This window comes from Manihot esculenta, chromosome 17, assembly GCF_001659605.2.
Source record: "Manihot esculenta cultivar AM560-2 chromosome 17, M.esculenta_v8, whole genome shotgun sequence".
Lineage (NCBI taxonomy): Eukaryota > Viridiplantae > Streptophyta > Magnoliopsida > Malpighiales > Euphorbiaceae > Manihot > Manihot esculenta.
Genome location: NC_035177.2, coordinates 16,939,309 through 16,953,543, shown reverse-complemented (window position 1 = coordinate 16,953,543; position 14,235 = coordinate 16,939,309). Strand labels below are relative to the sequence as shown.

Below are 14,235 nucleotides of genomic sequence, written 5' to 3'. Positions count from 1 at the left end.
CTAACAATTTATTTTTATTTTTATGACCAGATCTGAGAATAGCAGGATTCAGTTTGATCCAGAAATTGAGAAGACTACAAAAAGGTTGAGAAAAGCAACCAAGTTGCAAAAGTAGGCCAAATCGGGAGCCCCTTAACCATCTACCCGATCCCCTTTGCACACCGAAGAGACCTCATCTTCAACACCAACTGAGCCTCCAATTGACACAAACCAAAGAGACAATATGGCCGCAGCTGCTGCCCCTGAAGAGCAACCCCTTTGCATCACATACCCAGTACTGAATGCACCCTTGGAATTACAAACAGGTATGATTCATATGTTACTAAAAGTCCCAGGCTTGGAGAATGAAGACCCTCATCGTCATCTAAAGAAGTTTTATGTGGTTTATTTAATTATGAGACCATAAGGTATAACTGACGAACAAATAAGGTTGGTAGCTTTTCCTTTCACTTTAATTGAATCTGCTAAGGATTGGCTCTACTATTTGCCTCCAGATTCAATCACCACTTGGGTGCAAATTAGAGAATTATTCTTAGAAAGATATTTCCCAGCGACCAAAGCATCATCAATAAGAAAGGAAATAAGTGGAATTAAATAAAGAAAAAATGAAACTTTACATGAATATTGGGAAAGGTAAAAGAAATTAACTGCAAGCCGTCCAAAACATGGAATCACTCCAAAATAGCTTAACCTTCACTTATACGAAGGACTTTTGCCATTAGAACGAAGGATGATTGATGCTGCTAGTGGAGGTGCCATTTTAGAAATGGAACCAGAAGAAAGTAAAACCTTAATCTCAAAAATGGCCGCCAATTCTAGACAATATGGCCAAGAAGAGGACATTCCAAGAAATGCCAATGAAGTAAGTATTGCATCTTTAGATTCTAAAATCTTACAACTAACAGCTGCAATTCAACAATTGGCTGCAGGGAACAATGCACGAACTTGTGGTATTTGCAAACAATCTGACCATCCCACAAATTTGTGTCATATCCTTCAAAAAGGAAAGCAACAGGTAAATGCCATTGGAGGGTTCAATGGACAATAATTCAATGGACAACAAATGAAGTATGACCCATTTTCAAGCACTTACAATCTAGGGTGGGGAGATCATCCAAACCTTAGCTATGGGAATAGACAACAGAACTACCAACCAAGAACCAACTATCAAGCTGCAAAATCAGATATGTCTCTAGAAGACATTATTCAATCCCTTACTAATAGCACTCTTGCTTTTCAACAGGAAACGAAGTCAAGCATCCAAAATTTGGAGAATCAAATGAGCCAACTTGCTACATAAGTAAGGAAGCTAGAATCACAAGGGAAACTGCCCTCCCAAACCGTGCTAAATCCAAAACAGAATGCTAGCACAATTACACTGTGAAGTGGGAAGGAGTTAGAGTCTGCCAGCCCGAAGAGGCTTGCCCATGGTAGTACGGCAAACCAGAAGGCAGAAGCAGAAATAGAGATTCCAGAAAAGAAACAACCCTAGAAATCTGAGGAAGAACAATCCCCAATGCAGGTAATTCGTCCACCTTTTCCAGAAAGACTTGCACAAACAAAAAGGGAAAAGGAAGAGAAAGAGATCTTAGAGATCTTTCGCAAAGTCCAAGTAGACATACCCCTTATTGAAACCATAAAGCAAATACTAGGGTACACAAAATTTCTAAAAGACCTTTGCACTAATAAAAGAAAATTGTATGGGCACGAAAAGATTAAAGTAAGGGAGAATGTGTCAGCTGTACTCCAAAGAAAAATTGCACAAAAATGTAAAGACAAAGGCTTGTTTGCTATATCATGTAAAGTAGGAAACCTTGAAGTCAAAAAGACAATGTGTGACTTAGGAGCTTCCATAAATGTTATGCCTCTATCAGTTTATTTGTCTTTGCACTACAAAAAAACTGTGAAATTGCGACCAAAATTAGCGACCAAAATTTTTGGTCGCTATATAGCAACCAATCAGCGACCATTCTGCTACAACATGAATGAAATAATATTTTTATTTAACAAAAAGCTCAACGACCAAAAATTGATCGTTATTTGGTCGCTATTTAGCGACCAAATTTTAAACCGTCGCTAAATTTAGCGGGAATAAGTGGCGCGAAATATTTGCGACCATATTTGCGACGAAATTGCGACTACTTGTTGGGCGGGAATATTTTGCGACCATATTTAGCGACTAATTAGTTTAGTCGCTAAATAGCGACCAATCAGCAACCATTTCATTTTTAAAATTTTAATTTAAATTTTAATTAAATTTTATTTTATTTAAAATTTTAAATTTTAAATTAAGTGATTTTAAATTTTAAATTTAAAATTTTAATCACTTAAATTTTAAATTAAGTGATTTCAATCAGACCGGTTCGGTTCGATTCGATTTCTGACTAAAATCGATTCGGTTCGGTTTTCATAAACACTAAAATTTTGGTTTTCGGTTTATTCGGTTCGGTTTTGAACCGAACCGACCGAATGCTCACCCCCTACTGGAGACAACCCTTGCCTCTCCCCAATCGGCGTCGGCTAGGGGTGAGCAGTATTCGGTTTAAACCGAAATAACCGACCGAACCGATTAATTTTGAAATTTTAATTTGGTTTTATTTTTAATTCGGTTCGATTCAGATTTAATTTTTTGAAAAATCGATAATTTCGGTTCGGTTCGATTTTAAATTCAAAATTTTCGATTAGACCGAACCAAACCGAAATCACCTATACTACGTCGTTTTGAAATGTACCCTTATTTGCCCTAAATCTAAAAGTGGTGCCACTGAGTAGAGACGCTAATCTCCATTCCACGCCGCCTCACGTCACACATGCCTCTGCCTCTTCTCTGAGCACTGAGCTCCACCACTTCCAGCGGGTCCACTGTCCACCGTCCAACCAACCTCCACTCTCCTCCCGACATCGACCGATTAACCATCGCGGCTAACTCGGGTCATCGATCTTCACTAAGTTGCGGATGCGCGACTTAGTTAGCAACGCCGACTCCTCCTCACCTCACTGTCGCTCTCTAGTCTCTCTGTCACTGGTGGATTTGTAGTTTTCTCCCAAGGTTTTTTCAATTTCTCTAGCTTCTAACCCAAATCCTCTCTCCCAGTACTTGCTTCTTTGTGTTGTTGACATTTTTTTCGCTTTCTGATGTGTTGCATGCAAGAAGAGCCTCTTCGCGGCCTCCACACAATCGTCGGTCGTCGCTCTCCAGTCCATCGGCTCTCCTCGCCGTCAGCAACTTGGTTGTCCTCAATCCTCTATCTTCCTCAGCCCTCAGTCTTCCTCAGTTCTCAGTCCTCAGTCCTCATCAACAACTGTAAAAGGTATGTTAATCAGTCCTCAGTCCTCATCAACAACTGTAAAAGGTATGTTAATGTTCTTTAATTTATTTGGCTTCTTTGGATAACAGTGTTGGTTTCTTTGGCTTATCTTGATCCTGGAAACCGTAAGCTCTCTCTCTCTCTTCTCTGTATGTTTTGAACGTGCGAATATCAATAGTACTGACCCAGAAACTTTGGCATCTGCACAGTGGAGACTGATATGCAAGCTGGAGCAAACCATGGTTATGAGGTAAAACAAACAAACACACATACATATGTATGTATGTATGTATGTATGTATTATCCTCTTTGATTTGAGCGATCATCCTGGCAGTTTTGTCCTCAATTTGAGAAACTGATCTCATGTATGTCAATTGACTTGTAATTTTTATAAATTCCAGCTTCCATGGATCATAGTCATCGGCTTGGTTTTTGCTCTGATAATTCAGTCACTTGCTGCAAATCTTGGTGTAAGCACAGGTAAGAAGTCATACATACATACATGATACGAACATACATACATCGCTCTTATTAAGATGGGATTGATATCAGAAAAACATCTGGCTGAGTTGTGCAAGGTGGAGTACCCAAAATATGTGAAGCTTTGTTTATGGTTACTGGCTGAGGTTGCTGTCATAGCTGCAGATATACCAGAAGGTATTGATTTTTCTCATTATTTCTTTGTTATTATTCTTTTTATAAAGGAAAATAAAAATTAAATATATTTTGAATTTAATTAATTTCTCTTTTTTTTTCTAGTAATTGGAACAGCTTTTGCACTAAATATACTGTTTCATATCTCACTATGGATTGGAGTTCTATTGACTGGTTTTAGCACTCTCCTGCTAATTGGCCTGCAGAAATATGGGGTATTTTTATATTTTTTAATTATATTTCTTTTTAATTCATAATTCATTCATATAATTATATATCGTGGATTAGCAAGTTTATTAATAGTAACATCCTAGTTATAATTATTAAATAAATTAAATAATATATAATTTCAAAATTTCATTGTATAGGTTAGAAAACAAGAAATAATATATAATTTTATGTCACTTATCCTTATTCTCTTTAAAACAGATATGTTAATGTTCTTTACTTTCATCATTCCTCTAATCCAAAAGCTGAGTTTTCTATTGATATAAACATAGGCCTCAGTTTAGTTCATCCCTTTCCCCCATGTGTTTGCTGTCTAACATAAGAAAATGAATCTTTTTTATTTCATGTTAGCCTCATCTGGGGTTTGTCATGTATTGAGGAGGCACTTCTGTATAAATTATTTCAATTGCAAAAAGGAATTTCTTTCTATCCAATTCACTACGGATTCTGAAAAATTAGTGAAGGGTTGCCAAGGGTTCATGCATTAGTCACGGTCAAAGAATATATGGGCAAAATTTAACATCTTTCACTGTTTCAATACTTCATGCTGTCATATTTTGGATGTCTGATAGGGGAAAAATTTCCATGAAAATGGCTGTTATTGGATCGTCTAAATTGGGGTTAATCTCTGACTAACTCTCACATGTATGTTGTTGATCTTAAAATGGGAATCCTCTTGGCTGTTAACTTCTTGTTTTAGACTCACATACATATATTGCAGGTCTTGAACGAGAATCTTCTTGGTTGTTAGGTGCTTGTTGTCCAGGAAAAGAGTGGCAGATTTCGAGGAACAGGGGTGTGGAAAATTCCCACTGGAGTTGTTGATGAGGTACATGCCTATTGCCTATAGTGAGGAGTTATTCAATGTTTGACTAATCATTTCACTTCATTAGTTGTTTATATGAGCTCTTCAACATATAGGGTGAGGATATCTTCAAGGCAGCTATGAGAGAAGTAAAAGAAGAGACAGGAGTAAGTAATAAATTATTATAGACTGATAGATGAATCCATAGTTCTAAAGACCACATGTTTCTGTTGCTCAGATTGACATAGAGTTTCACCAAACAATATAGACGGCATGCTAAGACAAAATCTAACACAGCTACGAAAAGAGACTTTATACTTGTTACTAAAAATCTCCTTAATTCCTTTCAAATTCTTTTGATGCGGTCATGCTTTCTGGAGAAACTGCCCATGGAAAGTAAATGAACTGTGAACTTGGCTCATTCACTAATCAATGATCAATAGCTTTCTTATTTATTTTTTACGGTACTTGGGTGGACTTATAGCATAAACTGTTCAATTGTCTTCAGGATATGGGGCATCTTCTGGCAAGGTAAATATATTCTATGAGATCAATTATCTATATTTTTTAAATTAAAATCTTGAATAGCTACCTTTTTTCTCTAAAAAAAAAAAACTATTTGTCTCAATAATTTATGCCTACATGTTCATTTGTCTTCACCTACAATGCTAATTTTACAAGCCTAATCAGTTGTTATTTGTGGAATTTTAATAGCCCTCTGAGTTAAACACATACTCTGACATAGAAGCTGTGTACAATTGTTTGATGAATGAATATGAAGTTAAGGAAGAGGATTTGATCTTGTATGGCCAATCTATTGGAAGTGGACCTACCCTGCATTTAGCTTCTCGTTTAGAGAAGTTGAGGGGAGTTGTTCTTCACAGCGCAATCCTTTCAGGCATACGCGTCTTGTGTCCTGTCAAGATGACATTTTGGTTTGACATTTACAAGGTGAGTTTAGTGCCAGTTTCCTTGATATTCTATTCCTTTTTGTAATAGTAAATTACATTTCTTATTAACTTTTAATTGGAGAACTTGTCTATTACTTGCAGAATATTGACAAAATACGGCAAGTCAATTGCCCAGTTCTTGTTATACATGTAAGTTCTTGTCATTGTTATTCTTCGTAATATTGCATTACCAGATTAACTTTAGTTATGAAAACTTAAGAGTGTAGAATAGTTTGACATTGATTGAATGAAAGAAGGAAATTGAAGCAAAGTTTGAAGAGAAGTATAATAGTTTGCAGAAACTTGTAGAAGACCAAAATCAGATGATAGCTCAAATGCGTGATGAACTATAGGCAGCGAAGATGGGACAGCAGTCTTCCTCATTGATGCCATCATCATCTGATAGTCCTCCAGCTCATAGATCTCTTGGTGATTCACATATGGATTAGCATGATGTCATTACTCACTGACTTAAATAATATATTTTATGATATGAATTTGATACTATTTGGATCCATTATGTATTTTGAGATATTTTAAGTTTCTTAGTGTTGAACTATAGTAATGTTTTGGACTTTTAGATTGCAGAATTATGAAATGAAGTTGGTGTATATATTGTCTTTGATGTTTTATGTATTGGAATGTGTGTGTACATATTGATATTATAGCAGGTTTATGAATTTATTGAAAAAATGATATGAATTAGATTTAAATATATTTATTAGTGACTAATCAGTCACAAAAATAAATTAAATAATAAATATTTTTTTAATTTTACTATTAATTTGCGATGAAATAGCGACTAAATGCTCTTCTCTGGTGCGATCAAATAACAACGAAACGACAACCAAATTAGCGACTAAAACAGCGATCATTTCACGACCCAAATTTAACGACCAATTTACTTCCACATAGTGACTAAATGCTCTTCTCTGAGACGATTAAATAACAATGAAATAGCGACCAAATTAGCGACCATTTCGCAACCAAAATTTAATGACCAATTTACTTCCACATAGCGACTAAATGCTCTTCCCTGAGGCGATCAAATAACAACGAAATAGCGACCAAATTAGCGACCAAAACAGCGACCATTTAGCGACCAAAATTTAACGACCACTTTACTTTCCCACAGCGGCTAATATTTCTAATACCTAATTTGCCATGACACCAAATCAGCGACCAAAAAATAATCGCTGATTGGTCGCTATTTTAGCGACCAATTTCCAGATTGTCGCCAAAAATTTAGCGACTGGCCAAACACCGACCATTTCATTTTGGTCGCTAAATGGTTGCTATTTCATAATAGCGACCAAATTCTGCCTTTTAGCGACCAAAATTTTGGTCGCTAAATCACTGTTTTTTTGTAGTGTTGGATGCAGGCCCTTTGAAACAAACAGAAGTCACACTCCAACTCGCCGATAGATCAATAATCTATCCTAAGGGCGTATTGGAAGATGTTTTGGTCCAAGTGGAAAAATTAATCTTCCTAATAGACTTCTTTATCCTAGACATGGAGGATAATAATTCATCCAACTCTACAGATTTTTTGCTAGGAAGACCATTCCTTAGCACAGCTAGAACGAAGATTGACGTGCATGAAGGCACGCTCACAATGGAGTTTGATGAAGAAGAGGTAAAGTTTAATGTCTATGATGCAATGAAGTATCCTGATGAAAATTTTTCTATTTGCAGTATAGATGTAATCGAACCTCTCGCTCAAAAAGTATTTGAACTAAGCAAGAAAGACAAGTTGGAGGTAGTTCTAACTGAAAACTTGACATTAGATTACCTTGACGAGTGCACAACCCAGTTCCATGAAGAGATCATAGAGACCATCCACTCATTGGATACACCATACCAGAAGGTAAGTACCTCTAATTTACTTTCAATACTCGAATCTCACCACAAACTTCTGCATTCAATTCTTCAGGCACCGGAGATTGAGCTAAAGGCTCTTCCCACACACCTGAAGTATGTCTTCCTGGGGAAAGAAAACACCCTTCCAGTCATAGTCTCTAATAAACTGAGTAAAGGTGAGGAAGATAAGCTTGTTCAGGTACTGAAGGAGTATAAGGAAGCAGTTCGGTGGATAATTGCAGATCTTAAGGGATTAAGCCCCTCTACATGCATGCACAAGATCCTCCTTGAAGAAAATAGTAAGCCAAAAAGGGAAGCACAAAGAAGATTAAACCTACCTATGATGGAAGTTGTAAAAAAGGATATACTAAAATTGCTTGATGCAAGAATAATATATCCAATTTTAGACAGTAGATGGGTAAGTCCAATCCAAGTCATGCCAAAGAAGACAGGAATAACAGTAATAACCAACTCAGAAGGAGAATCGGTTCCCACTCGTGTTCAAAACGGGTGGAGGGTTTATATAGACTATCGCAAGTTGAATTCAGTAACTAGGAAGGATAATTTTCCTTTACCTTTTATCGATCAAATGTTAGAAAGATTGGCAGGAAAATCTCATTTTTGTTGTTTGGATGACTTTTCAGGTTTTTACCAGATACCAATGGCCCTAGAAGACCAAGAGAAGACGACTTTCACATGTCCGTTCGGCATTTTTGCCTACAGAAGGATGCCTTTTTGGCTTTGCAACGCACCAGCAACTTTCCAAAGATGTTATTAAGCTCATTGGTAAATATGATCTGTATGGCCACGTAGCATATCCTAAACACCACAAGCAGTCTGATGTTCCTAACATTTATCGCCTTGCAGCAAAAACAAAGGGGGTTTTCGTCAATCCTGCTTTTATCGAGCCCTTTGGGCTTACGTTGATTGAGGCTGCGACTCATGGTTTGCCTATTGTTGCTACAAAAAATGGGGGCCCTGTTGACATTCATCAGGTACTTGACAATGGATTACTAGTTGATCCCCATGACCAGCAGTCTATTGTTGATGCTCTTCTCAAACTTGTTTCAGGTAAACAACTTTGGGCAAGGTGCAGGCAGAACGGACTGAAAAATATTCACCTTTTCTCATGGCCAGAGCATTGTAAGATATACTTGGCTCGAATAGCCAGTTGCAAGCCTAGGCAGCCCAAGTGGAAGAGAAGTGAAGCTGGGTTGAGAAATGAAGAGTCCGATTCACCTGGTGATTCTTTAAGAGACATTAAAGATTTATCTTTGAAGCTTTCATTAGATGGAGACAAAAATGAAAGTGAAAATCTTGATAATTCTCTTGATACAGAAGAAAATGCTTCAGATAGGAAGAATGTGTTAGGCAATAATGCTTTGACATTGTCAAAAGATGCTATAAGAGGTGCACAAAATGAATCAATACAGAAGGCAGACAATAATATTTGCAGCAGCAAATTTCCATCACCGAGGAAGAGGAAATATATCTTTGTTATTGCAGTAGATGGTGATACGACTTCAGATTCTCTTGAAGCTATTAAGAAAGTTGTTGAGGTAGGAATGAAGGAAACCTCTATAGGTTTCATTTTGGCGACTTCCATGACCATATCTGAGGTGTACTCTCTTCTGGCCTCTGGAGGCTTGAGCCCATTAGATTTTGATGCATTTATATATAATAGTGGTAGTGAAGTCTATTATCCATCTTTAAGCAATGGGGATATTGCTGGCCTTCCTTTTGTATTAGACCTGGATTATCATTCACACATTGAATACCATTGGGGTGGAGAAGGTTTGATCAATGATAAGCATGGACAGGAACAAATTGTTGTAGAGGATGAATCAGGATCAACAGCTCATTGCTGTGCATTTAAAGTGAAAGAACCATCAATGATCCCTTCATTGAGAGAACTTCGGAAATTGATGAGAATTCAGGGCTTCCGCGGCCATGTTATTTATGAGAATGCATATGTTCTTGACCTCTCACATGATATGAAAATTTCCAAGACGTTTAATGTGACAGATATATTTCAGTACTACCCTGCTGATGACAACTCGAGGACGAGTTCTTTACAAGTGGAAGGGAATGACACGGAGCAACTAGCCTTGGATTTTACGGCAGACTTGGACCGGGGCTAACTTTTATATTTTAATTATTATTTTTGGATATTTTGGGTATTTTTATATTTTTGCATATTAGGATTTTATTTCTATTGTAAATAGTCTCCCTTGGCTATTAGGATTTTAGACTCCTATTAGGATTAGGATTATTTTTGCATATTAGGATTTTATTTCTATTGTAAATAGCCTCCATTGGCTATTAGGATTTTAGACTCCTATTAGGATTAGGATTATTTTATTTCTATTATAAATAGCCTCCCTTGACTATTAGAAACACACTTTCCAATTTTTAAGAAATTTCAATAAGACTTTTCGTCTTTTAGCCTATATTTTCTCTTATTTCGTCTTAACCAAACGATATTGGTTGAAACTCTTGACGGAGTCTAAATAGTCATGTATCATTTTTACATGCAAATTGAGATAGGTCCAGAAAGAATGAGAGAGAGAGAGGAGTTATATTTGAAAGGGAGAATTTGTAATTGGTATAATTATTCTCACCTTTGACCAGAAAAAAAAATATAGACTAACAATAAAAACACTCACATGTTTAACCTGGTAATAGGTGCATCTGAATTTAAGAGATCTCAAATTTTGCTCTCATAATCTCTAATTTCTATTTCAAAAAAAAAAAAACTAACAATAAAAGGGTTTGAAATTCAATGGTATCCTTTTCCATTAATGGAAGTAAAAAAAAATAAATTTAATGTAGTTTAAAAAGTAGAAAGATGTTTTAATTATTTAGTTAAAATTATAGGAGCACGATTATAATTATTTAAAATTTATTATTTTGCAACACATATTATAATAAATAGCCATAAAAATACACGAGTGAAAAAAAAAAAAGTGGCTAATGGAATTGCCAATTATACCATTTATTATTTATATTACTCGTAAAAATGTTAATATAAAAAATGTTTTTAATAATAAAAGTAGAACGTGTTTTTTTTAACATAAAATATCATTCATTCAAGAGAAAGCATTACATCATATCCCTCTCCAATAACAACAATAACTATTGTGGGAGTTAGGCGACCAACCCAAAGGCACAACTCCTTTTTTAGCTTTACAAGCTAGCCAATGAGCACATGCATAAGCTGTTCTAGATACATGATTGATAGAAAAGAAGGGAGAGATTGAACATAAAGCTTTTATCTCTTGAAAGATGGCCTCCAGATTCCAAGGAACTAAACGAAGAACTGCATCAAGGAACTAAACGAAGAACTGCATCAAGCAACATCTTCAACGGAATCGAATCTGTTTCAAAAACAACATTTTGGCATCTTCTGGAAATGACAAACTTAATTGTTGATCGAAGCCTAATGCCTTCTGCCACTAAATGAGAACAACAAAGAAAAGAAGAGGTGCAACCGTCCAACAAACAGCCTATACTATTCCTGACTATCACTCCTGAACTGGCTTGGTGAGATTTGAGGTAGACTGGTGAAATAGGTGATAGTGGCATAGCAACAATCTGATTATCAGAGGGTAATCGAGATAATGAGTCCAAAGAGTCTGGAAAAATAGAACCAGTATGCTGGTCAGATGATAATTCAGGTACTGTAGGCGAGCCAATATTTGGTGAAGAAGACAAGTCAGTCGTGGAAGAGGAATGCACAACATGACTTGGAGAAAATTGTTGACCAGACTGAATAGATGTAGGAAACCGACCAAGTAACCCAGGACCTCCAATATTCGACTGTGACAACGGGACTGGTGGTAAAGGAATAGACGTAGGCTGATTGACGTGAGAGGTGCTTATATCATCTGAGTCTTGAAAAGGGAACACCTGTTCATAGAATAAAACGTGGCGTGAGATAAATTTACGTGTGGTAGCTAACTCAAGACAAATATAACCCTTATGAAGTTTACTATACCCAAGAAAAACACATCTAGAGGAACGAGGAGCTAATTTATGAGGAGCATAAGGTTTGAACCAAGGATAGCACAAAGAACCAAAAACCCTTAATTCATCATAATTTGGTTTATCTTTAAACAAAACCTCAAAAGGTGTTTTATTGGTATGAGAAGATGGCAATCGATTAATGGTGTAAACAACAGAATCAAAAGCATAACTCCAATATGAAAAAGGAACCGAAGCCTGATTTAACAAAGCCCGTCCTAACTCAACGATATGTCTGTGCTTTCGTTCAGCACACCCATTTTGTTCTGGTGTGTGGGGACATGAAACCCTATGTGTGATACCATTGTCTAATAAATATTTGTGTAAAGACTGATATTCCCCACCCCAATCAGATTGGAAACTCTTAATTTTCAACCCAAAATATCGTTCTACAAGATTTTTAAAATGAACAAAAATGGAGAACACATCAGATTTCTGCTTCATAAAATAAACCCAGCAATACTTACTGAAATGATCGAAAAACAAAACATAATATCTAAATCCATCAACAGAAACCACAGGGGATGGTCCCCAAACATCCGAACAAATCAACTCTAATGGTTTGGTAACATTATGATGGGAATTAGAAAAGGGCAATTTGTGTGATTTACTCACACTACAGGAATGACAATAATCAAAAGAACTATTGGAATCAAAAGCTATCTTGTTTGCTCTAAGAACATTCTTAACAACTTTGACATTAGCATGCCCAAGACGATTATGCCAAAGAGAGATAGATGCTGAAAACGCCTTAGGAGAGAAAGACCTAACAGACTGCATTGGAAAGAAGTACAACCCATCCTTACTCCGGCCTTGGTAAAGTACCTGTCTCGTGGGGATATCCTTCACAAAATAATAATCAGGAAAGAATTCAAGAGAAGTGTTATTTTGAGCAGTAAAGGCAGAAACAGATAGCAAATTATTCTTAATAGCAGGTGAATAAAGAACATTATTAAGAGTAAAATCTCTGCCATTTATTGACGTAACAGAGGACCCAACAGAATGAAGTGGAAGAGTTTTACCATCAGCTATAGTGAGAGCAGTATTGTCTGTAACAGGCTGAGGATGATGGATGTTCTCTTGATTCGCAACCAGATGATAATTCGCACCAGAGTCAACCGTCCAACCAGCAGAATTGCCACCATCAATCCGAGCAGCATTAGCTTGAGGCACAGAACGTGGAGATGGACATTGGCGAGACAAATGGCCATTACCATTGCAATTATAACAAATCACAGTATTTGAAGAAGAGGTACCACGACCTCCATTATTATAATATCCATGTCGACCAGAAGACCCTCCTCTTCCACGACCTCGCCCCCTAGGTCGTCCACCACCAGAGTTTCCACGACCCGCCGCTCCATATTGAGCCGTCGGTGGAACGGAAGATGCAAGACTCAGAGAATCAAAACGCAACTGCTGTTCTTCACTCAAGAGCAGTGCATATAATTCATCAAAACTAGCAGGATGAATTCGGGCTTCAATCGCACGTGTAAATGGTCTATATTCCGTGCCAAGTCCGGCAAGAACATCACAAACTAACACACCATCCTCTACTGGACAACCAAAAGCAGCAAGTTGATCAGCAATAGTGCGAGCTTTTCTCATATAATCATCAATTGTATCTGTCCCACGCATCAATTGACGTAATTGTTTACGTAACTGTTGAATCTGTGTCTGGGCTCCTTTTGAGTAAATACCCGAGAGTTTATCCCAAGCCTCCTTAGCAGTTTGACAACGAGCAATCTGAGTAAAAATCGACTCAGAGACAGACCCATTGATCCAGCTACGAACAATTTGATCATCGCAGAACCAATTAGAAAAGGCAGGATTCAGAACACCATCAATTTCACGAGGAGGAATAGGAGCAGTCCCATCAACATGAGAAGCTAATCTGTACCCATAAAGAATAGGCATTATCTGTGCCTCCCATAGCAAGTAGTTAGAAGATGTAAGTTTTATGGTAAGAGATGAAGAAACATTTGGGTATTGAGGAGAGGGAACGGGGGCAAGTTGCGATGACGAAGCGGGAGAGGATTTTGCAGAAATAGGTGTTGATTCCAAACTTTGAACAGTACTGGCCATTTGATCGAGAAAAAGAAAAAGTTAGATCCTATAGGCTCTGATACCATAAAGAGCTTTAGAAGAAATCTGTATTTCAATTGTATTAATATTCTGTAGAGATACAAGTATATATATACACATTTCTATACAGTTACATGAGATAAGATAAAATAAATACAAATATTCAAAATACTTAATTTGTATCTTGCGTATCCTTATCAATTTATTCATTTTAGATTCCAAAAAGGTGCTTGAAGACTGAGAATGGAGTTTCGGAATCACTAAAGATTGCAATTCATCAACTGCATTCTGGGACCTTTGGATAGCATGCACTGGATTAGGA

General features: G+C 36.8%; 2 protein-coding genes across 2 annotated transcripts; both read left to right on the top strand.

The window, feature by feature from the left end:
- The first annotated feature begins 3,326 nt into the window (after positions 1–3,326).
- On the top strand, positions 3,327–6,522 carry LOC122721282 (metal transporter Nramp5-like). The gene is made up of 11 exons (XM_043952276.1): positions 3,327–3,353; positions 3,518–3,558; positions 3,710–3,788; positions 3,861–3,965; positions 4,068–4,177; positions 4,942–5,019; positions 5,112–5,162; positions 5,504–5,526; positions 5,710–5,946; positions 6,048–6,095; positions 6,245–6,522. Exons 2-9 carry the CDS (start codon positions 3,529–3,531, stop codon positions 5,720–5,722), a joined length of 489 nt encoding a protein of 162 aa, XP_043808211.1. The 5' UTR covers positions 3,327–3,353; positions 3,518–3,528; the 3' UTR covers positions 5,723–5,946; positions 6,048–6,095; positions 6,245–6,522.
- On the top strand, positions 6,308–10,407 carry LOC110604864 (probable sucrose-phosphate synthase 1). Its single transcript, XM_043952413.1, has 5 exons — positions 6,308–6,374; positions 7,328–7,812; positions 7,879–8,223; positions 8,561–9,840; positions 10,353–10,407. Exons 1-5 carry the CDS (start codon positions 6,308–6,310, stop codon positions 10,405–10,407), a joined length of 2,232 nt encoding a protein of 743 aa, XP_043808348.1.
- Positions 10,408–14,235: the final 3,828 nt, after the last annotated feature.

Coding starts and splice junctions, on each gene's coding strand:
- LOC122721282 (XM_043952276.1), top strand. CDS start 3,529: ATGCAAGCTGGAGCAAACCATGGTTATGAG. Junction 3,789..3,860: donor AAATCTTGGTGTAAGCACAG/GTAAGAAGTCAT, acceptor GATTGATATCAG/AAAAACATCTGGCTGAGTTG. Junction 3,966..4,067: donor AGCTGCAGATATACCAGAAG/GTATTGATTTTT, acceptor TTTTTTTTCTAG/TAATTGGAACAGCTTTTGCA.
- LOC110604864 (XM_043952413.1), top strand. CDS start 6,308: ATGGGACAGCAGTCTTCCTCATTGATGCCATCATCATCTGATAGTCCT. Junction 6,375..7,327: donor TCCAGCTCATAGATCTCTTG/GTGATTCACATA, acceptor TGTTGGATGCAG/GCCCTTTGAAACAAACAGAA. Junction 8,224..8,560: donor CAATTTTAGACAGTAGATGG/GTAAGTCCAATC, acceptor GCAACGCACCAG/CAACTTTCCAAAGATGTTAT.